The sequence below is a fragment of the Dipteris shenzhenensis genome, chromosome 9, assembly GCF_047967505.1.
Source record: "Dipteris shenzhenensis isolate YYH24624 ecotype China chromosome 9, Dip_SZ_1.0, whole genome shotgun sequence".
NCBI classification, from domain to species: Eukaryota; Viridiplantae; Streptophyta; class Polypodiopsida; order Gleicheniales; family Dipteridaceae; genus Dipteris; species Dipteris shenzhenensis.
Genome location: NC_141604.1, coordinates 26,847,156 through 26,869,312, shown reverse-complemented (window position 1 = coordinate 26,869,312; position 22,157 = coordinate 26,847,156). Strand labels below are relative to the sequence as shown.

The 22,157-nt window shown below is 44.4% G+C and overlaps 1 protein-coding gene across 4 annotated transcripts in view; it reads left to right on the top strand.

The window, feature by feature from the left end:
* LOC147898448 (TATA box-binding protein associated factor RNA polymerase I subunit C) overlaps positions 1-22,157 on the top strand; it is a 57,802-nt gene that overhangs the window by 26,359 nt on the left and 9,286 nt on the right. For all 4 annotated transcript variants that reach the window (XR_015541563.1, XM_087379463.1, XM_087379464.1 and 1 more), the window contains one exon: positions 17,508-17,613. Coding sequence is in view for 3 of the 4 variants with exons in the window: in XM_087379463.1 (XP_087235589.1) it covers positions 17,508-17,613 (106 nt within the window). In the remaining variant the exon portion in view is untranslated. The remainder of the gene's footprint in view (positions 1-17,507; positions 17,614-22,157) is intronic.

Below are 22,157 nucleotides of genomic sequence, written 5' to 3'. Positions count from 1 at the left end.
TGGACTGAGGCGGCATGTGGCACAGCAAAAGCGCACATGTGTGGGCAGGACAGGGTGCCAGAAAGGGGCACAGCAGAGGCACGTGTACCAGCAGGAGGGTCGGCCATCCTGGTTGGGCTGGTTGGAGCTAGCCAACCAAGCCTTATATAGGCAGACAGAAGGGGCTGGGACCCTGCCTTGGAAGGAGGGCTAAGGCCCTTGGAGTGTGGGCCAAAGGCCTTGGAAAAGAGGGCCCTAAAAGGGGCTGCCTACATCATACAGACCAGGGTCGGCCCAAACAGACCTTATAAGTCATCCAGACTGGTCGGTTTTTGCAGCAAGGGCTTGGGCCTATAAAAGGAGAGGCTTTGGGCCTCATTTCATATCCTTTGGAGCAGCAAACCTACAGCAGACAGGAGCAGCAGTTAGGGCTTTCTTGTGCCTACTCCCAGGAGGTGAAGGAGACCTATAGAGAGCTGACTGAGCTAGTAAGTGCTGCCTACCTAGGCCCCGCCTACCTAGGCTGATCTACAGGCAGTAAGGTAGAGAGAACCACTCTGGACAAAGAGTCTACATACGCTTGAGGTGGAGCACGCAGGCTCAGAGATCTAGAAGTGCTTGACTTCTAGTAGGATATTTTGGTATTGTATCCCGTCCTACTTTGTGGATGGACGGCAATATAAAGTGTTGCTTCTATATTTGTCTGTGAGCATTGTCTATTTATTGGCTTGCACATCTATACACATTAAGTTAAGAAGTCTGTGATTCCGCATCCCACACCACACTCTGTGAGCTGCTTGGCAATTCTATCAGTGTTCTGCTGTGCGTACCCTCTGTTGGGTAATTTCTAACATGGTATCAGAGCCCAAGTAGGAGGCTCATAGGTGTGGGAGCTTGAAGTCAGGGACCTTGCTGAAGGATGACCCTGATTTAGAAGCTCTTGGGAATCGACTTCTACGACTGGAGGATAGTACCCTTGCGAGAAGGAGGGTGACTCAGGTTCAGTCAGGTGCATTCAGAGTTTTGGTCTACTGAAGATTGAGTTCGGTTAACTTTGCTGTGTGGTTTAGCAGCAGAGATGTCGACCTCTACAGCCTCTTCATCCCTTGCTCTCCCTTCCTCCTTCTCCAGTTTTCTTTCTTTCACCATCCCTAACTTTGGAGAGTCTAGGAAACTGGACGGGACAAACTGGCCGAATCTGGAAGGTGAAAATCCGGAGTCATTTAGTGGTTCGGAAGCTGTGGAAATTGACAACCAGAGTGGAGGCAAGCCGAAGGACATGGTGGACAGACAGGGGAAGATACTCATGGCAGTAGACAGAGAGGAGCTCGAAGCTTGGGAAGTGAGACGCCCATGCCCTAGCATTGATCATAGGGAGTACGGTGGACTTTGTGCTTCCTCACATCCAGATGGTTGAGACGTCAGTAGAGGCGAGGGTCACGTTGAAGGATTTATACGAGATAGACAACACATCCGGGATCTTACTTCTTCAGCATCAGCTCTACAATCTTGATATGGATGAGGGAGATTCAGTACATTGCCACTTGACGAAGGTCAAGGTGGTGAGGGATCAACTGGCATCAATTGGTCAGAAGGTGGACTCATGCCATTTGGCTTTGATGGTAATGCGGAGGCTACCTCGGAGTTTCAAGAGCTTTGTTACGACAGTACAACTATGACAGCAGGACATAGGACCAAACCTCTGACTTTTGATGAGTTGGGTCCATTACCGCTACAGGAAGAAGCTCTATAACAACGACAAAGACGACAAGGCATTGCTGGCGAAGGACTACGTTGACAAAGGAAAGGGCAAGCCTAACGGTGGCAAGTCCAAGAAAGACAACTTTGATGACGAGGACACTTCCAAGAGGAAGCAGAAGAAGTGCTTCTATTGTGACACGCCAGGACATTTTGCGAAGGATTGCAGAAAGAAGAAGGCGGATTAGAAAAACAAAAGGAAGGAGTTCGATTGAGATTCAGAGGGTGATACAAAGGCCAAAGCAAATGTGGTAATCGAAGAGTTGTTCCTAGTTACATCTGCGTGTGTTACCGAGGTCAGATATGTTGACCTAGAAACCATAGTGAGAATGCCTGACATTGAGATGTGGTCGACGAGGAGGAGTCAGATGCCTTTGTGAAGGTGACGGACAGCATGGAGTGCTTGGTATCTTTCAGGCGCGTGGTGGTTGACATTGACACGAGGGTGGATTCCATGGAGTGCCCTGGGGTCTCATGGTCAGATGGATGTGGTACTTCAAAAGGGGACAATACAGGATTACACAGGCTATTGGTGGGTGCCTCGATGAGGTGCATAGTTTGCTTTCAGAGCAAGCACCCATGCAGTACGGCAGATTGGTATGTACTTGATGTTCTACATTTGAGTCTTTATAGCATGTTGTGGAGAGACTCTGCTCTTCATTTGTCTCAGATTGGAAGGAATTGGCCTTCTTCCAAAGCAGAAGGCAAAGTATGGGCGCTTCTTCAAATCTCGGACACAGATTGCTGGAAGCTGATGGACAAGGAGTACTGAAGCCAGAAGAGTACTTGCTTGAGAACTTGGTGAGAGTTCATGGTCCAGGTTATCTGGAGATATTCATTTGTTGCAGACCTTGCCAAAGGAAGGACGGGTTGAAACAAACCCTCATAGCATGGTGCCTGGAAGATGCCAGGTTGTTCACTCATGATGAGGGGGACAATTGGAAGATCGTGACAGCTGGATTGCTCGAGTTCGAAGGCGGGAACGTGATCGAAGGAGGTGGTGCCAAGAGGTGCTACCAAAGATGGAAGTGTGTACCAGGATGGTGTGCGGAAGCAGAACCAGACCTGGTGGAGCAGGAGCCACTAGATGAAAAGCCAGGAAACGATTTCGACATCGAAATGTTCCAGAGGACTTCTTCCAGGGCGTTATTGGAGCATCGTCATCGACATGTTGGCATTGGGCTGAGATGTGTCGGTAAGAGGGGGTGTTAGAAAGGTCACCTTCCCATTTGTAAGCCCCCATGAGGAGAGCATGGGGGAGGGATACCTAGGGCATGCGCCCAAAAGAAAAGGTAAGGGAGGGGGTTGCCACATGGGCAGCACCTCACAGGAAAGGACAGCCAAAAGGGGCTGCCACATGGGCAGCACAGCAGCCTGGCAGAGGCGCTTCAAGGACTCTCTGTACGGGCTGGAACAGGCCCCTAACAGAGGGACACAGGAGGGTGGACTGAGGCGGCATGTGACGCAGCAAAGGTGCACACGTGTGGCCAGACAGGGTGCTAGAAAGGGGCACAGCAGAGGCAGGTGTACCAGCAGGAGGGTCGGCCATCCTGGTTGGGCTGGCTGGGCTGGTTGGAGCCGGCCAACCAAGCCTTATATAGGCAGACAGAAGGGGCTGGGACCCTGCCTTGGAAGGAGGGCTAAAGCCCTTGGAGTGTGGGCCAAAGGCCCTGGAAAAGAGGGCGCTAAAAGGGGCTGCCTACATCATATATTCCTACAGACAGGGTCGGCCCAAACATACCCTGAAAGTCGTCCAGACTGGTTGGTTTTTGCAGCAAGGCCTTGGGCCTATAAAAGGAGAGGCTTTGGGCCTCATTTCATATCCTTTGGAGCAGCAAACATACAGCAGACAGGAGCAGCAGTTAGGGCTTTCTTGTGCCTACTCCCAGGAGGTGAAAGAGACCTACAGAGAGCTGCAGACCGAGCTAGTAAGTGCTGCCTACCTTGGCTGATCTACAGGCAGTAAGGTAGAGAGAACCACTCTGGACAGAGAGTCTACATACGCTTGAGGTGGAGCACGCAGGCTCAGAGATCTAGAAGTGCTTGACATCTAGTAGGAGAATCTTTTGGTATTGTATCCTGTCCTACTTTGTGGACGGACAGAAATATAAAGTGTTGCTTCTATATTTGTCTCTGAGCATTGTCTATTTACTTGCTTGCACATCTATGCACTTAAGTTAAGAAGTCTGTGATTCCACATCCCACACCACACTATGTGAGCTCCTGGGCAATTCTATCAGTCCCTGCTTTCTGAAAGCTATTTCTAGCTTTAGTGCTTTTTAAAAGCTATTTTGTGCTTTTGTTCTTCCTAAAAGCTACTTTTATACAAAAACCAAGCTTTCTAGCTTTTTCTGCTGCTTTTAGGGCTTTTCTTGCTTCTTTGAAATGTAATACCAATGTTAAACTTGCTCATAGGTATTATGGACCTTACAAGGTTTTGAGGAAAGTTGGGGAAGTGGCTATGAGTTGGAGCTCCCACCATCCTCTAGAATACACAAAGTATTCCATGTATCACTGCTTAATAAGTATTTGGGGCCTAAGGAGCAAGTTATGGAAGAGCTACCTCCTATGGATGAAGAGGGCCAAATTGAGTATATACTTGAGAAGATCCTTGAATTTAGAGATCCTGTGTTGAGGAACAAGTCCTACACGGAATATCTTATCAAATGGAGAGGTCTACCTGATGAGGAGTCTTCTTGGCAGCCATCTACAATTGTGGAGCAGTACCCTCAATTGCTTAGCTGAATTCTATGGCCAAAATTGAGTCTTTATGAGCAGATTTGATTTTCTCTTGCTATATAGCATATATGGACATGCTGCAGCCAGCATTCACTATCCTTTCTCAGATCAGCATGTCTCTCACTGGATTATATGATCAGATCTGTTATATTGGACAGCATAGCTCTTCCACCCGATTGCTTGATTTCTTGGGAATATTATATGATCCATTTATAGATCAGCATGCCTACAGGGAGGTATTTGATTGAGAAACTTCATTGTTCAGCTGATATGACCAGAATTGAGCTGTTCAGGTTTACAAGGAGCATTGTATGTCTAGGTTACAGCCTTTCAAATTTGAGGACAAATTTCTATTTGAGGAGGGAGGATTGTAACAGAGGGTTACTTTTTACTTAGGCTAAAAGTTAGTAGAAAGGCCTTTATTGGCTTGTAAGTGTTTTCTTCCTTTTTTGGGGATACCATAAGTTGCCACGTGGCATCCTAGGAGGTAATCTCATAAGCAATACTGCTTTGTACTACCTTGGGCCATACCTATATAAGGGCTCTAGTTGTACTTGGCGATTCATTCATGACTTGTACTTCATTACTGAAATAGAATAAACAGCAAGAGTTCAATACTCAGCTGAATTCTAAAAAGGATTGACTTCCTTCTGTCCTTGTGCAGCCCCTCACAAGTCTCTGTTGAAGATCCAGCCCATGATCTTCCTCTCTTACCCTTTTTCCTAAACATAAGGTACTACACTACTTAACTCTCCTGCAAATTCTACAAAACTTAGTAGTGTTTACTGTTAGTTAGGAGCAGTCTTGTTACATTAGTAATACCCAATCTCCTTCCTGGAGGTTCATCTCCCTCTAGCGCTTATCTGCTGCCTTCTCTTGCTTGTGTTGAGATCTTTCAATTGCTGTCCGAACTCGAGAGAAAGCTGTTTCTAAGTCTCGAACATACTGGTCAGCTGCAAATATCTCATCCTATGTTTTGAGAATAGGTGGCAAAATCACCTTTCCATAAATAACTTCGAATGGAGCTTTTCCAGTGGAAGTATGAACAGTGTTATTGTATGCAAATTCCACAAGAGGAAGATACTTTTCCCATTTGATCTTTTGCTCGGAAGCATAACACTTGAGAAGATCCAATACCGTGGAATTGGCACTCTCACTTTGTCCATCAGACTGAGGATGAAAAGAAGATGAAAAGTCCAACTTTGTCCCCATATTATCAAATAATGCTCTCCAGAATAAACTAGTCATCCTGGGGTCTCAATCACTAACAATCGACTTAGGTATCCCATGGTTCTTGAAGATCTGTGCCAAAAACACTCTGGCCATGTGGTCTATCTTAATGGCTTTTCTTATTGGAATGAAATGGGCCTGCTTGTTGAACCTATCAATGATAGTCCATATTCCATCATTTTTGCCGTTTCTGGATCTAGGAAGATCAAAGATGAAAGCCATAGCAATACTTTCCCATGGTCCCTGTGGTATGGGCAGCGGCATGAGAAGTCCTGGGGTCTTGTGCCTGTCATACTTTACCTTTTGGCACGTAAGACATTCTGTTACAAACTTATGAATGTCTTTCTGCATCCCTGGCCAAAAGAAATATATCTCAATGGCCTGAGTAGTAGACAAAATGCCTCGATGCCATGCATAAGGAGGAGCATGACATTCTTCCAAAACCTTGGCTCACGTATCTTGAGTCATACAAAGGTGATCATCTTTCATGAGAAACCCGTCTTTCAATGTATATTGACTAGATGGTACTCCTTGTTGAATATTTCTCATGATCTCTCCGAAGTTTGGATCTTGTAAGTAGAGCTCTTTCATGGTCTCTAAGTCCTGATGATATGCTATGGTGACACTATTCGCTTTAGGCCTTCTGGATAAAGCATCTGCAACTCTGTTTTGAGCTCCTGGTGTATAAGGAATCTGAAAATGAAACATGGACAGGAAATTTGCCCACTTCATCTGCTTTTCGGAAATTTTGCTCTGAGTCAGGAAATACTTGAGACTTTGGTGGTCAGTCTTGATCGTAAAAGCAGCTCCAAGTAGTTAGAGCATGAATAACTGCTAACATCTCTTTCTCACAAACATCGAGAAACATCTCTGCACCATGCAGCCTCCAGCTTTCATAAGCAATGACTCGGCCTTCTTGATGAAGAGCAGCCCCACACATTCTCCACATGCATCGCTGTCCACATCAAACGGTTTCTGTAAATCTGGAATGATGAGAATGGGCTCCGTTGTTAACTTTTCTTTGAGAGCATCGAAAGCTATCCTTTGTCTTCTCCCCACCTGAAGACTACGTTTTTCTTGGTCAAATCATGTAAGGGGGTTGCTATGTCAGCAAAGTGTTTGATGAAGCGTCTGTAATAAGAGCAAAGTCCAAGAAAACTGCGTACTTCATGTACCGAGGTGAGCTTTGGCCATTCTTGTATAGCTCTTATTTCAGCTGGATTTATTTGAATCCCTTCCTAAGAAATAAGGTGTCCAAGATAATGAATGTCGTCAAGAAAGAATTCACTCTTTTTGGCATTTATAAAAAGCCTATGATTTCTAAGTTCTTGAAACACTGTAGAGCCAAGTGCTCTTTGTGCTCTTCTTCTGTCTTAGAAACGACCAAAATGTCATCAAAGAAAGTACCTATAAAGTGCCCGTGGGATCTGAAAATTCTGTCCATCATTCGATTGAAAGTAGCCAGTGCATTGATAAGTCCAAAAGGCATCACTAGAAACTCATAAAGTCCAAAAGTAGTCCGAAAAGTTGTCTTGTGGACATCTTGGGGCTGAATCCTTATCCGCTTTTTAAATCAATGCGGCTAAAAATAGAGGCTCCTTTCAATCTGTCCAAAATATCGTCTATGCGAGGGATTGGAAATTGGTTCTTGAGTGTCATTTTATTAAGAGCTATATAATCCACACACATGCGATAAGAGCCATCCTTCTTTTGAACTAAGAGCACTGGAGAACAGAACGGGGAAGAACTGGGCATGATAATTCCCTTTGAGAGCAAATCTTGTACTTGTGCCATAATTTCTTCGGTCTGGGCTGCGTTGTGCCATTTTGCATCTCTAATTCCTCGTCAAGTATTCCACCAAATGATAGATCTCCTCTCGATAGAAAGGCTTTCCTAGGTTCCTTGCTACTACTACCAATTCTTACCTTACTGGAAATCAAATTCGATTGATCTTCATCTGTCTTTGGAGGGTCCTTCTCCAATTCTCACTGATAGTCAGAGAGCCATTGCAGCGGCAAAGAATCCAGTGTTTCATGCTCGCACGAAGCACATTGAGGTTCACTATCACTACGTTAGAGAGAAGTTGCATGAAGGAGAGATCAGTATGATCTTTGTGTCCACACATGACAACGTTGCAGATATTTTCACCAAAGCACTACCACGTGAAAAGTTTGAGGCATTTCGCAGTGCCCTGAACTTATATTCGTTTGGTGATTGATCAGCCTTGTACATGACATTGGCACTGTGGGGGGGTGTTAGAATTATAGATATAATTCAGCAGTGACCAATGTAATATAATAAGCTAGTTAGGGGCACTTTTCTCTCTTTAAGAGGTTTTTCCCCCTAACCGGAGTTAGTTCACTAAGTATGGTTAGTGACTACTAAGGTTTTGTCACTAGGACAAAATCTTATCTCTCACTCATTGTGTTGTACTCTTTACACTCTTCTATTGCAACTCAGCTTTCAGCTTCCAAGCTTCCAGCTCTCACTCTCTCTTGCTCTCTCTCACTCACCATTCTCTCATAAGAAATAGTATTGGTGCTTTGTACAATGGAAGAAACACGACATTTTCTTGTTTACCACACAAGCAAGAGCTCTTAGGCATCTTATGTAGTAGAAATTCCAATAGCTTTGGAATGAAACTCCTAGAGAGGTGATTACCATGTCTTGTCTAGGATCCTATGTGGATCCACTTTATAAGGTTTTTTATCAATCAATCAAGAAAACATTTCTTTTCTAAGCTATGCACCATAGTCTGCGTGAAAGAAGCCATCATGAGGTTTTTGAATGGCAAGGCCAAGGATTAAAAGGGTCTTCAAGGAGGACTCTTGACTCATGGATGGAGAATCCTTGATCTTGGCTACATTGAGAGAGAATATACCTCATAAATAGTATTGGTGCTTTGTACAATACATTGAGAGAATACATTGAGAGAGAATATACATCAGAAATAGTATTGGTGCTTTGTACAATGAGAGAGAATATACAAATAAGGATACATTGAGAGAGAATATACCTCAGAAATAGTATTGGTGCTTTGTACAATGGAAGAAACACGACATTTTCTTGTTTACCACACAAGCAAGAGCTCTTAGGCATCTTATGTAGTAGAAATTCCAATAGCTTTGGAATGAAACTCCTAGAGAGGTGATTACCATGTCCTGTCTGTTGGGGTAAAGGCACATTGCCAACCCTTCTTTAAAAGATAGGACACCTATGACTGTCCTAAGACAGTCATAGGGCAAACCTAATCCTAATAAAACATAAGTGAGTTTGAGGTGTGGCTCACTCTCACTTCACACCCGCACTAGAGTGTCACTCTCTCTCACTCTCACTCTCTTGCTCCCTTCCACTTCTCTTCCCCTCTCAACTGGTATCAGAGCCTCCTCTCCCAAGCCTCCTCTTCCTTGCCTACCCCTTTCCGTACGGACGTACGGCCAGATCCGTACGACCGTACGTCGTCCGTACAACTGTACGGACGGACTACGACAAACAGTGCGCAGGCGGCGGCGAACAGGGCGACAGCGCGGGCGCGGGTCAGATCGAGGTCACGGGCGTGGTCACGGTGGTGGTCGCTGGTTGCGGGTCTCCTTGCACAGGAGCTGCTAGCTGCAGCTCGAGGCGCCGCATCCAGCTAGCAGCCAGCAGCTGCATAGCAGCTGCTACTAGCTGCTAACCCTCTCGAGGCATTGTGAGGGCGCAGGGCAGCAGATCAGGGCGTCGTCGGGTTGCGATACTGCATCAGGCAGCTCCATAGCTGCGTGGCGCAGCTATTCCACGGCAGCCGTACGGACTGCCGTACAGCCGTACGGACTGCCGTACAGCCGTACGGACTGCCGTACGTACAGCCGTACGGACTGCCGTACGTACAGCCGTACGGACTGCCGTACAGCCGTACGGACGACAGTCCTTCATCCACCTGCAGGTACAGTAAGGTTGGCGTCGACAGCAGGGTACAGAAGTACAGCAGGACTTGTTTGTTTTGCTGCAAAGACTCAACTCGATTTTTTTTTTTGGGGGAAGCGTGTTGCTGCGAGGACAGAAGTACAGCAGCTGTATATTGTGCATTTGTTGAGGTACAACAGGTACTCTCGTGTCACTCACGCTTGAGGTGACTTGTGCCACAGTGGTGGTGTTTGCGCAGTTACTTGTTTTTCAGGAAGGTCAGATGCTTGTTTTGCAGAAGCTTCTATGCATTTACTGAGTGCAATTCTCAGTTTTGGGTGACCTTATCAAAGGGCTTTTGCTTGGATGTGTTTGCAGTATATGCCTTGAGGCAGTGTGTAGCCAGGGAGCACACATTTGCTTTGTTTCCGCAGTGCATTTGGTGACATTTGTTGCAGGTCACATTCTTTGTACGCACTTTGAAAATCTTAGTTGAGCCACGCTTGGTCAGGGCGCATCGAGTTTACTCGGTCCCTAACTGCCCATCGTTGACAGTGCTCAAAAGATTTTCTTCTTGGTGTTTGTATTTTGTGATTTGTATTGTTACCGAGTACACAGGGGCAGTCTATGCATTGCACATTGTCAGGTACAAGTGTCAGAGAGATTTCATATTGCATGCTACCTCAGTGTTGAGGTGTTCTCCACTTGATTCAGGTGTCAGATCAAGGGGCTTTTGCCCAGACTTTGTTTGATAGCACTTGGGTTACCGACAGAGATCTTCAGATGCATTTTCTCCCCTTGGTATAAGGGTGATTGCTTGGGACTTATCCCATTTACTGTTCCAGGTTTTGTGACAGGCTGAAGGATCATTTACTGTTTTTGTTTGGGGTGTTTGTCAAGTGGTTTCTGCAATTTAACTCAGTGCAAGACCTCATCTGAGGTGGGAGAAGTGATCAGTACAGTCAGTACAGCAGTGTTTACAGCAGTGTTGGTGGTTTTGTCAGATGATTGTGCACTGTTAAGCACTTGTTGAGTAGCAGCAGTCTGAAATTACTGTTTTTTATGCCTCCTTGAGCTCAGAACAGTTTGTCAGAAGGTACAGTATTTGCAGGGTCATTTACTGTTTTGCTGCAGATTTTACTGACAGTAAAAACAGCACCATTGAGAGTGCTTCTGGCTCTTGAATAGAGCAGGTTTTTCTGAGAAATCAGAACTTTTATTCAGTCTTTTTACTTCCAGGGTGTCAGGTACTTTCCTCATCTGATATGGCATCAAGGGGAAGTGATGCTTCAATTGTGAACATAAAGAAACTGGAAGGAGCACACAACTATCCATTATGGGCAGAACAGTGCTTGAATGTACTTCTGTTAAAGAAGATTGCTAAGCCCATAAGGGTGAAGGGTGTCAAGCCATCCGATATGTCAGCTGATGATTGGGAAGAGCTTGATTTGTCCGCGAGGGCAGCTATCATGCTCACTATTTCAGACACTCTTGTGTTCAATGTACAGGCTGAAAAGACCTCTTATGGTCTATGGCAAAGACTAGAAGAATTGTATGCCCAAAAGAGCTCAGCCAGTAAGGTTTATTGGCTGAAGAAGCTGGTTGATCTTCGCATGAAGGAAGGTACAGCTATGACCTCACACTTGAGTGAGTTCAATGCTATCTTTACACAGCTGATTGCACAGGGGTTGAACCTTGATGAGGAGTTCAAGGCTACTTTCTTGCTGTGTACCCTCCCCGAGAGTTGGGACACATTCAGGACCACCCTGTCAAACTCGAATGCCACTCTTATTTATGCTGATGTAGAGAGCTCTCTCCTTATGGAGGAGATGAGCAGGAAGAATAATGCGGGCAGCAAGTCTTCAAATGCTTTGCAGGTACAGGACAGAGGCAGGACTCAGCAGAAGGGGAGATCTGCTAGTAAGTCCAAATCCCGCAGTCAGTCCCGTGGCAAAAAGAACATTGAATGCTTTTATTGTGGCAAGAAGGGACATGTGAAGTCGAAGTGCTTCAAGTTCATACGGGATCAGAAAGCCAAGAAGGCTGAAACAAAGGATGCAGGAAATGCAAGCAAAGGCAAAGGCAAAGGCAAGGCTAAGGCAGATGACTTGGATGCAGTGAATGTTGCAGCAGAGGACAGTGACAGTGACATACATGATGTTTTATGTTCTTCTGCTGTAATAGCACATGCTTTGGTTATTGATGGCCATGACATGCACACCTGGCTCTTGGATTCAGGTGCCTCTTTTCATGTTACTCCTCATAGGGAGTGGTTTACTTCCTACACAAGTACTCATGGAGTTGTTCATCTTGGGAACAACTATGCATGTCAGATTGCAGGGATTGGCAGTATACAGATAGTATTTCCTGATGGACAGTCATTTATGCTTGATGGTGTTCGCCATGTGCCGCAAATCAAGAAAAATCTGATTAGCACTGGCTTATTGGATGACAGTGGTTACCACACCATATTTGGGGATTCCAAATGGGTGATTACTGATGGCCAGACTGTAGTGGCTGAGGGTTTTAAGAGTGATACCTTGTACCCTCTTTATGTTTCCAGTGTGGGTAATCATGTTGTTGCCATAACCGAGCTGCCAAAGGTTTCATTGTGGCATAGCCGGTTGGGACACATGTCTGTGAAAGGAATGCAAGAACTGTCACGTTTGGGTTATCTGCCGCCTCTCTCTTTTTCAGATTTGCCTACTTGTGATCATTGTATATTTGGCAAGCACTCTGTCACTCCTCATAAGAGGAGAACTCCCCAGAATAGAGCACCACTTGATCTAGTGCACACTGATTTGTGTGAGATGCCACAGCTATCACTAGGGGGTGCAAAATATTTTATTACTTTCATTGATGATGCCACACGTAAGGTGTGGGTCTATTTCTTGAAGCATAAGGGAGATGCCTTAGATGCTTTTAAGAAGTTTGTCGCTCAGGTTGAGAATCGGACAGGTCGTAGGCTGAAATGCCTCAGATCCGATAATGGGGGTGAGTATGTATCACATGCTTTTGTGCAGTTTTGCCAAGCTAAGGGCATCAAACAGGAACTCACAGCCCCTCATAATGCATCTCAAAATGGTGCAAGTGAGCGGATGAATCGAACTGTTCAGGAGAAGGTTCGATGTATGTTGTCTTATGCTGCATTACCCCATGGCTTTTGGGCAGAAGCCGTGCAAACAGCAGTTCACATTATTAACAGGTCGCCAAACAAGGCTTTGGAGTTGAAAGTGCCAGAGGAGGTGTGGTCTGGCAAGCCACCCTCATATAAGCACTTACGTGTATTTGGCTGCGAGTGCTTTGCTCATGTACGCAAAGAACTACGCACCAAACTGGATCCAAAGTCTATCAGATGCATCTTTATGGGTTATGGTGACGAAGGTGAAATGGGGTACAGGTTATGGGATCCCGTTAAACGGAAGATTATACGCAGCAATGATGTCATCTTTAAAGAAGATAGTGTACACAAGGAACCCGTGCAACCTGTGGAATACAGGAGGGTTATTTATGATGATGTTGGACAGCAAAATATGCCCATTTATATGCAGCAGCAGGCTGCTGCAGATCACCCTGTTCAAGAGGGTATGCAGGCTGAAAATCAGCCAGATAATTTTGCCAATGATGCACCACTGGATGTGCCAACAGATGGGGCTGTAGAACAGCCAGATATGGTGGTACAGCCACCCGTCATGCATGAAGAACAGGCTGAACAGCAGCCTAATCCGGAACATTTTGTGAGGAGGAGCACCCGTGCACAACGGCCTCCTGCCAGGTTTGTTCCAGGAGCCAATAATGTGGCTGATTTTATCATGCTGACTGATTGAGGAGAAGGGCATTGACTTTGATGAGATTTTTTCCCCTGTAGTCAAAATGACTACTTTGAGAGCAGTGTTAGCTCTTGTTGCTCATGATGACATGGATTTATGTCAGATGGATGTGAAAACAGCTTTTCTTCATGGAGATCTCCATGATGAGATCTATATGAGTCAGCCAGAGGGATATGCTGTTAAAGGGAAAGAGCAGCTTGTGTGTAAGCTCAAAAGGAGCTTGTATGGACTCAAGCAGGCGCCAAGAGAATGGTACAAGAAGTTTGATGCCTTCATGCAGTCCCAAGGGTATCATCGGTGTGAGACCGATCATTGCTTGTACACCAAACGGGCAAAGGATGGCAGTTTGATGCTACTCATTCTATATGTGGATGACATGCTTATTGCCAGTAAATCTCAGCATGAGATTAGTGCTTTGAAGAAACAACTGCATAAGTCTTTTGACATGAAAGACTTGGGTGATGCAAATCATATTCTTGGCATGCGTATTACTCGTGACAAGTCTAAGGGACTTTTGTTTCTGTCACAGAAAGAGTATATTGACAAAGTACTGCAGAGGTTTAAAATGGAGGGGGGGAAGTCCATTAGTACCCCGTTGCCTCCACATTTAAAACTCAGCAGCAAGGACAGCCCCAGATCAGATGATGATAAGGCTGAAATGGCCAAGGTTCCGTATGCATCTGCAGTTGGATCTTTGATGTATGCCATGGTTGCCACTTGTCCGGATATTGCTTTTGCGGTGGGAGTCATCAGCAGGTATATGGCAAATCCAGGCAAGCGGCATTGGGAAGCAGTGAAAGGTGTCTTGAGGTATCTCAAGGGTACCAAAGACTTGTGCATATGCTATGGTAGGCAGGATGCATTGGTGCATGGTTTTACAGATTCAGACTATGCAGGGAATGCGGATAACCGGAAGTCTACTACCGGTTATATTTTCACATTTGCAGGAGGTGCTATATCATGGGTGTCTCGGTTGCAGAAATGCGTTGCACTGTCAACCACAGAAGCTGAATATGTTGCAGCCACTGAGGCTTGCAAGGAAGCAATATGGCTTACTCGGCTGGTGGGAGATTTGGGCATTACAGGAGATATGCCAGTTTTGCATTGTGATAGTCAGAGTGCTATCATGTTGGCAAAGAATCTGGTCTTTCATCAGAAGACCAAGCACATAGAAGTGAAATATCATTTCATCAGGGAGGTATTGGAAGACAAGCGACTTGAGCTTGTGAAAGTGCATACTGATGATAATCCTGCAGATTTACTCACTAAGAGCTTGCCTACAGAGCGGTTTGCACATTGCCGCCACATCATGGGATTAGGATGAGACCATTCTTATTTTATGGTCTTGTATACAGTAACTGTATATTGCTGTAATTTTTATTCTTTTCTCCCCTTTAGGCACATTGGCCTTTAGGTGGGAGGTTGTTGGGGTAAAGGCACATTGCCAACCCTTCTTTAAAAGATAGGACACCTATGACTGTCCTAAGACAGTCATAGGGCAAACCTAATCCTAATAAAACATAAGTGAGTTTGAGGTGTGGCTCACTCTCACTTCACAGCCGCACTAGAGTGTCACTCTCTCTCACTCTCACTCTCTTGCTCCCTTCCACTTCTCTTCCCCTCTCACTGTCTAGGATCCTATGTGGATCCACTTTATAAGGTTTTTGATCAATCAATCAAGAAAACATTTCTTTTCTAAGCTATGCACCATAGTCTGCGTGAAAGAAGCCATCATGAGGTTTTTGAATGGCAAGGCCAAGGATTAAAAGGGTCTTAAAGTAGGACTCTTGACTCATGGATGGAGAATCCTTGATCTTGGCTAAGCTCTTCAATGAAGCCTTTGCAAAGTCTTTCCACCTCCTAGATCACAAGCAACATCTTTGTGGAATTTTGAAAGGGCATTGATTTGAGCTCACCACGTGCACAACTTCGATCTTCAGTACTAGCTTTAGGTAGGTGCATAGGATGTTATATTCGTAGTCATGGCTTTGTGCAAGAGAGTAAGAGACAAATTTTGCTCCATATATGGATTATCGAAGGTAGTGAGCAACGCTATTTGAGATGAAATAGGAGTGCACCTTAACTCCTATCCTCAGCGGATTGACATTGGTATTGACCTTGATACCTAGTTGCTTTACGTGGATGACATGTTGTTTACCTCATACATAGTGGAGGGACTACAGATGCAATTGATAACTTTGTAGGCCGTTGTAAGAATCAGGATATGGAAGTTAATTTGGGTAAAACCAAGGGAAGGATCTTTAGTATTAGTGACGTGCAACTTCCTTTGAGGCTATCACTCGGGTATGGGAATTGGTCGGGATAGTCCAATTCTATGTACACTTGGAATGCATTCTCACAGGTCTTAAGTTTTATCATGACACCATTACGACATGCATGCTTGACTAGAGGGCATCTATCATTGTCGAGATTGGAGAGACATTGGAACCTAGGAATTTTGATTTCTCATAAGGTGTTGGTGGAGTTGCCTCCATTTTGGAATGTGGAGTTTTGAAACATGCTTGGAAATGTTTTCAAACGTTTTGAAAATTTTCATTTCAAGGCGATATACACATGAAAAACTACATACCTAATATGCACACAAAAAAATACTCATGCCTAGGTCCTAATTGCATGGTTTCATCTACTAATGGCACCTAGTCACTCAGGAATATGTTGAAAAACATTATAATTTTTTATGGCCTTAGGAGAGCTTGGTTTCTAGCATTGAAGTTTGCATAAATGACAAAATGGAATGCAATATTAATATGATTCTGCATGATACTATGATATTAGTCTAGGTACACTTACCATTAGAAAGTTGTGTACTCACTTCCGTTGCCAATGTTCTCATCAATAGCAATAGGAGCCCCTTCAACCCTACCTCCTAGAGCTAGCTCTGCCTTGCTATGGGATCTTGTGCGTGGTCCATGCTGATGTAGCTTATCGTACAATTGGGAAATTCATCCTATGGATGTCAGGTATAATTGAAGCCTCGTCTATATCCACATCATGAGGATTGACCTACAACTAAAGATTTTGGAGGTGAAATTTCAAATCTAGAACTCATAATTGAAAATTTTTTACTGATGAATCATGATATATGTAATATAATATATTACAAGTCTCAGCACCAAGCAACTAATCATACATGGATTGGCTTGTCCAAGCCTTTGAACTTTCAATGCACATAAGTAACTATTTGCAAACACTAGCCTCTCCAATTGACGTGTGGAACGGCAAATCTCTTCTTGGTGTGGAACAATGCCTATGTACTCTGGTTTCTCTCACAAGCTACAACAATCCCATCTTGTGAGATGACCCTCATAGAAATATCCCTCAAATTTGGAGTTGATGCTTCATATGTCTCCCACAGAGACACAAGGCAGATTTGTATCGCTTGAACCCTTGTAGTGGCCCTTCTAAAAGTCAAGCTAGAGTTATGGAACACCGGTAACTCATTCTCTTGTTGCTTGACAAGGTCAATGTTCCCTCTAGAAAAAAGGTCAATATAATAATTGAGACTAGAATTCAACTCCTTATCTATGAATTGCTCCTTAGATCTCCACAACAGATGTAGCAGAGTTGCCATTGTATGTATTGGCTTATGAAACCAATTCCACCGTGCCTCCCAAATCTCTCTATTTTGAATCATTTGGATAAGAAGTTAGAACTTGGTGCTGACACAGACTATCACAACAAGAAAATAAAAGCTAACGTTGAGAAAAAGACATGTCACATTTCCTGCACGCTTACAATTTAGCTCATAGGGGTAGTGTCTCGTTGTTGTTGATGCATTTCCCAATCCTATCCATGTACTCATACAGTTGAAGCAGAACCCTGAAATTTTGAAATTTCAAATAGTTGAAATGTCTTTAAGGATAGCACTTTGAGTGCTGTTAAAGTTTTCATTTTGTTGTTTGAAGAATGGGATTTTACGATGCATCCAAGTTTCCATGAGCCATCTTCCTCTTTAAATCTTATTTGTTAAAATGACTTTTGGGCAATAAACACCACGATTGGATTTCAATTCTTGTACCATAGGCTGTTTGAATTATGATGCTTCAACTTAATGTGTTGTTTCAGTGGGAACATGGAATGCAGCATGAACCACCGGGGCTTCTTCGAATGTGTCCTATGTTAGACTTGTGTCCACAAGCTGCGAGCACGATAAATAACCCTTCAGCACCAGGTCTATTGTTCAGAAACTAAAAGCAATTGTTGGTATTTTTAATTTTGAAATGCTGTTTTTTGAAGCCAGCTAATTTTGAGTTCTCAAATCTCTTCATAACTAATAGATGTGTGCCATTTTGTTCCGTCTTACTAGCACATGGTATCCCTTTCTCTCTTTTTCACAAAAAAGAACCTTCTCATTTATGCTTCGAAAAGCAATACAAGACGAGCTATATGTGAGGGTGCTGGCAAAAGAGAGAGATTGAATGTTTCGCAGCCTACTTCTCCTGGTTGCATCTCACTACCCAAGGTAACATGAAGCAAGTGCGCATAATACAACCAGTGTATCCCCTTGATCCGTGTGTGTAAGATACATGTAGGCCAAGCCTTGTAGCACCGAGCACAACACTCATAAGACTTTCTTGGAGCCCTCATTACCCAGCTCCCAAATCGAGTGCATGGTATAAAGGATGTCCAGCTAGCCGTTGACTAGGGTGGTTGTAGGGTGAGTGTGCTGTCCTCCAATCACGAGGGTGCACCTCACCACCCAAATATGCCAGGCTATGATGTTAGCACACAATAGTCCGAGGAGCACTAGTATCTGTCTTTTGAAGGCAACAGTGTGGACCCTTTTGATTGTATGACTTGTAAGAATGGTAGAGACATTAGCTTCTTGTACGATAGTTCAATTGTAGTGCACTTTCTCATTCTTGTCGTGGTCTTAATAGAAAATGTTGATGAGGTGTTTCTTGCATTCAATAGAGGGGACAAGAAAGGGAGGGGGGATTGAGAGGGAGTCAGACTGGATGGGGGAGGGAAGGGGGGGAGAGAGAGAGAGAGTTTATTAAAGTCTTCGGAAGACCGATGGGTCTATGAGACTGATAGAAAACTAATACAACACGCAAAAAGGGTGGAGCTACTAAACTAGCATCATCACCCATGCTGGATACCAAGTGCTAAGTAGTACATAGTCATATCATCAGTAATGGCATCATCAACATCATCCTCATCCTCATCCTCAAGTCCTTCACCATCAAGGATGACTAGCTCTGGTCCATGCAATGCGGCCCCCTAGGGGTATATGTGTGTCAAGAAGGTACTGATATGTAGCCATTAATGAAGTGCTGGCGACTATCTATGGGTGCTGCTCGTCTTGGTCTCTTGGCAATGACTCTGCTTTTGACTAGGGCTATTGTAATCCGTGTGGGTCGTGCCCCAGGCCTAAATAAGGATGGGAGGTCGCTCAGTGTGATCTGCATGTTTGTCTGTTGTCGAGTGCGGCGTGCCTCAGGCTCTGGGTCTGTGCTGCGTCTGCTATCAATGGTTGTGAGGCTCGTGTGATCTGACTGGAAGAACTTGGTGATCCTACTCTGAGAAGGATCCGGCCTTGTGCTTGAGGACTATCTTTGCGTTGATAAGGAAAAAAAAGAAAGACAACCAGGAATTATGTACTTCACCACGTCAGATAGCTGAGACTTCATAGGGATCAGCTGCAATGTGGGCTTGTACATGATGAGCTTATGAACCAGATTCCAGAGTATGTGTCTTTGTAATAGGCACCGAGACAAACCCCCATAAAAACTGACTGAACATAGATCACACAAACTCAGAGAGAACCAAAAGACTACCCAGCCCGAAACAAACTGAACTTAGAATTGAACTTCCCCCCAAAACTCAGAAAACAGTCAGCCTCAGAAATACTATGAACCCACAGCCCACATGAAGGCTATCTTCGTGACTCTTCAAGATATCAACCCACAAGCTAATCTTATCATATCTTTCCCAAGATCATCATCGAGCACTAGCAATGATGCAGCCCTCCATCTCTAGAGATTCTATCAGTTGAGGCCTCTGCAGCAACACCCGGCACCCGCTTGTGGCCAAAGGCCTCACTATTTCCAGCTTTGAAGCAACTGAGTGCTCACACCACAACTAGCCAACCTGTGCGCACATTGTAGCATCCTCTTACTCGCACACAACCTCCGTCCAAGGACTTCCAGCTAGCAGAAATGAAGCCATAGCCATATAGCTCCTTCCAAAGCAAACTGCCCGCATAGTCATCCTCCTCAAATCCAGTAGCTCCCAATAAGAGCCATAGCCAGTGCTCTCCACGCTAGTCTGCTACAGCTCGTCGCTCATCTCCACCTTCACGACTTCTCTCATGCTCATAGAGCTCATGGAGCTCACGCCTCTTCAAGGTCCTTCAGCCTGTGTAGTAGCGACACCTTCCCCATGAAACCAAGAAGCGCACGGTGCATACTTTTTGTCGCTCACAAGCCTCTGCATCGCTCTGAACCTCCAGCTAGCAGAAGCACCTCAAGCAACTGCCATAGAGTTTGTTATGAACCTCTAGCCAAAGTCAATTGTGCCATAAAGTTCGTCAACATGAAGCACCTGGAGCCCATCTACTCGAAGTTCCTACAGTCAAAATCCCACACCCGTCACGTACACAATCACCATCGCAGCTTCCTTGGCTCACAAAGCTCTCTTCGTCACACACGATGGCCTTCATGCACAGGTTTGAGCTTCTTGCTCACACACAACCTTCCATCACAACAACTGCGAGCCTCTCCAACCTCTTTAATCGTTCCACCTTTATTTTCTCAGAGCCCCTACCTACGTAGATTCTTCCAGCATAAAACTGAAGTTGCTCCCAGCCGCCATCTCCACGCAGCCTGGAAGCTCGCGCTCACAGCCTGGAAGCTCCCCTTCATCCATCATGTAGCCACCTTTGCATGAGTGGGATGCCTTCCCAATTAGTCCAGCCACCTCAGCCTCATCTGCCACCTCATTAGTGACATTTTACCACTCTCAAGACATTTCCCCCAAATCACATTAAATGCACATTTTGGACCTTTAGTCACACAATTCCCACACACATTAGCATGCACATTAAAGCTTGCATGCAACCCCGTACACACACATGAAAAGCCTTTTGACATGGACACCATAACATATCAAATTCTTGTAACATGCAAGTGCACATTGGCTTAGGAAAATATATAAAAAACCCTTCATGACTTGACTTTACATGACCCCAAAAACATTTCACTTGACCACACAGTGGACACCCTTGCTCTGGAAGTTTGGTACAACCACATTGCATTTCATCATTTCCCATGAAGTCCCTACAAAACATACTTTATTGTCTCAAAAACCTATACATCAGTCCATCATGCTTGTGAAAGAGAAATCCACAAAGGCCAAAAGCCCACACCCACCCCAGATGTGTACAACTATGTGCCTACCCACAACTATTTACAGTGCTCAAAAACTTGATATAGATTTTGTCCTATCATTTTACCCATCCCCAAGTCTGCAGACATTCATGTCTTGCAGATAGAGGTATATAAGATTTGCATTTCTTCAGAGATATCCTCATCCATGAGGTCTTTCGGCTTGTCTGGTTTCATCACAGTAGGTCCACAGCTGCCTATACTCATGATCCTATGAAAGTATTTCTTTAGTCCGAAGCCATTGACTCTATTCTTATGCTGCTGACCATCCAAATCCTCAAGTTGATATGATCCATTTTTGAATTTCTTCGTCACACAAAAAGGTCCATCCCATTTGGTCACAAATTTCTTCTTGAAGGTAGAATCTAGACTACTGTTGGATCTCAAAACTAGATCACCCTCCCCGATTTTCTTATCCCTGAACTTCTGTTTGCTCCCTTTTGATTCTCCTCTCGAATTAAAGCATAATGTTCCACCGCCTTTTGTCTGTCCAGTTGTGCTTCTTGCAAATCCAATAACCGGTTCTGGAAAGTAGAATTTGAATCCTCGTTTATCTTTATTAACATCTGTAATGCAGGAATTTCTACTTCCAAGGGTAATAGAGCTTCTTTCCCGAAAACAAGATGAAATGGTGAAAACTGGGTGCCTTCTTTTACTGCAACTCTGTAAGCCCATAAAGCCCAGTGCAAAGCAAGATCCCACTCCTTCTCATAGGTTCTCATGATCTTTCCCATGATATTAGTACACACACCATTAAATTTTTCATTCATCCCATTACATTGAGGGTAATAGGGACTTGCATATTTGTGTTTAATCTTTAGCTTACCACATAATAAATCCATTAGTTCACTCCTGAAACCTGGACCTCTATTAGAAAGCAACTCCAATTTCTCGAAAATATTATAAGCAAGCATGATATTTTTGTAAGATCCTCTTACTCATTTGCTGACATTGTAGGCATGACCTGCACCAATGTTTTATGTCTCTCTGGAGGGATGGCCACACATATTCTTCTGTAAGTATTTTCCTCAGCATGATTTTGAAAGCAAAATGTCCTCCACATTCTCCCTCATGATTAGCTTGTAGAATATGAAAAACTTCCTCATGCCAGGGAATTCTTCTGAGCACCAGATCAGCCCCTTTCATGTAAAGAACATCATCTATCAGACAACAATAAGTACAGCTTTTAATAAATCTGTATTTTCTTTGTTTCGGAACTTCTTCAAGCACTTTACCAGTTAACAGGAAGCTTTCCTCACAAGCTAATGTCTCCCTTCCTTTGTATAAGGGCTCTTGCACTCCTACTGCATCAACATAAGCTGTTGTA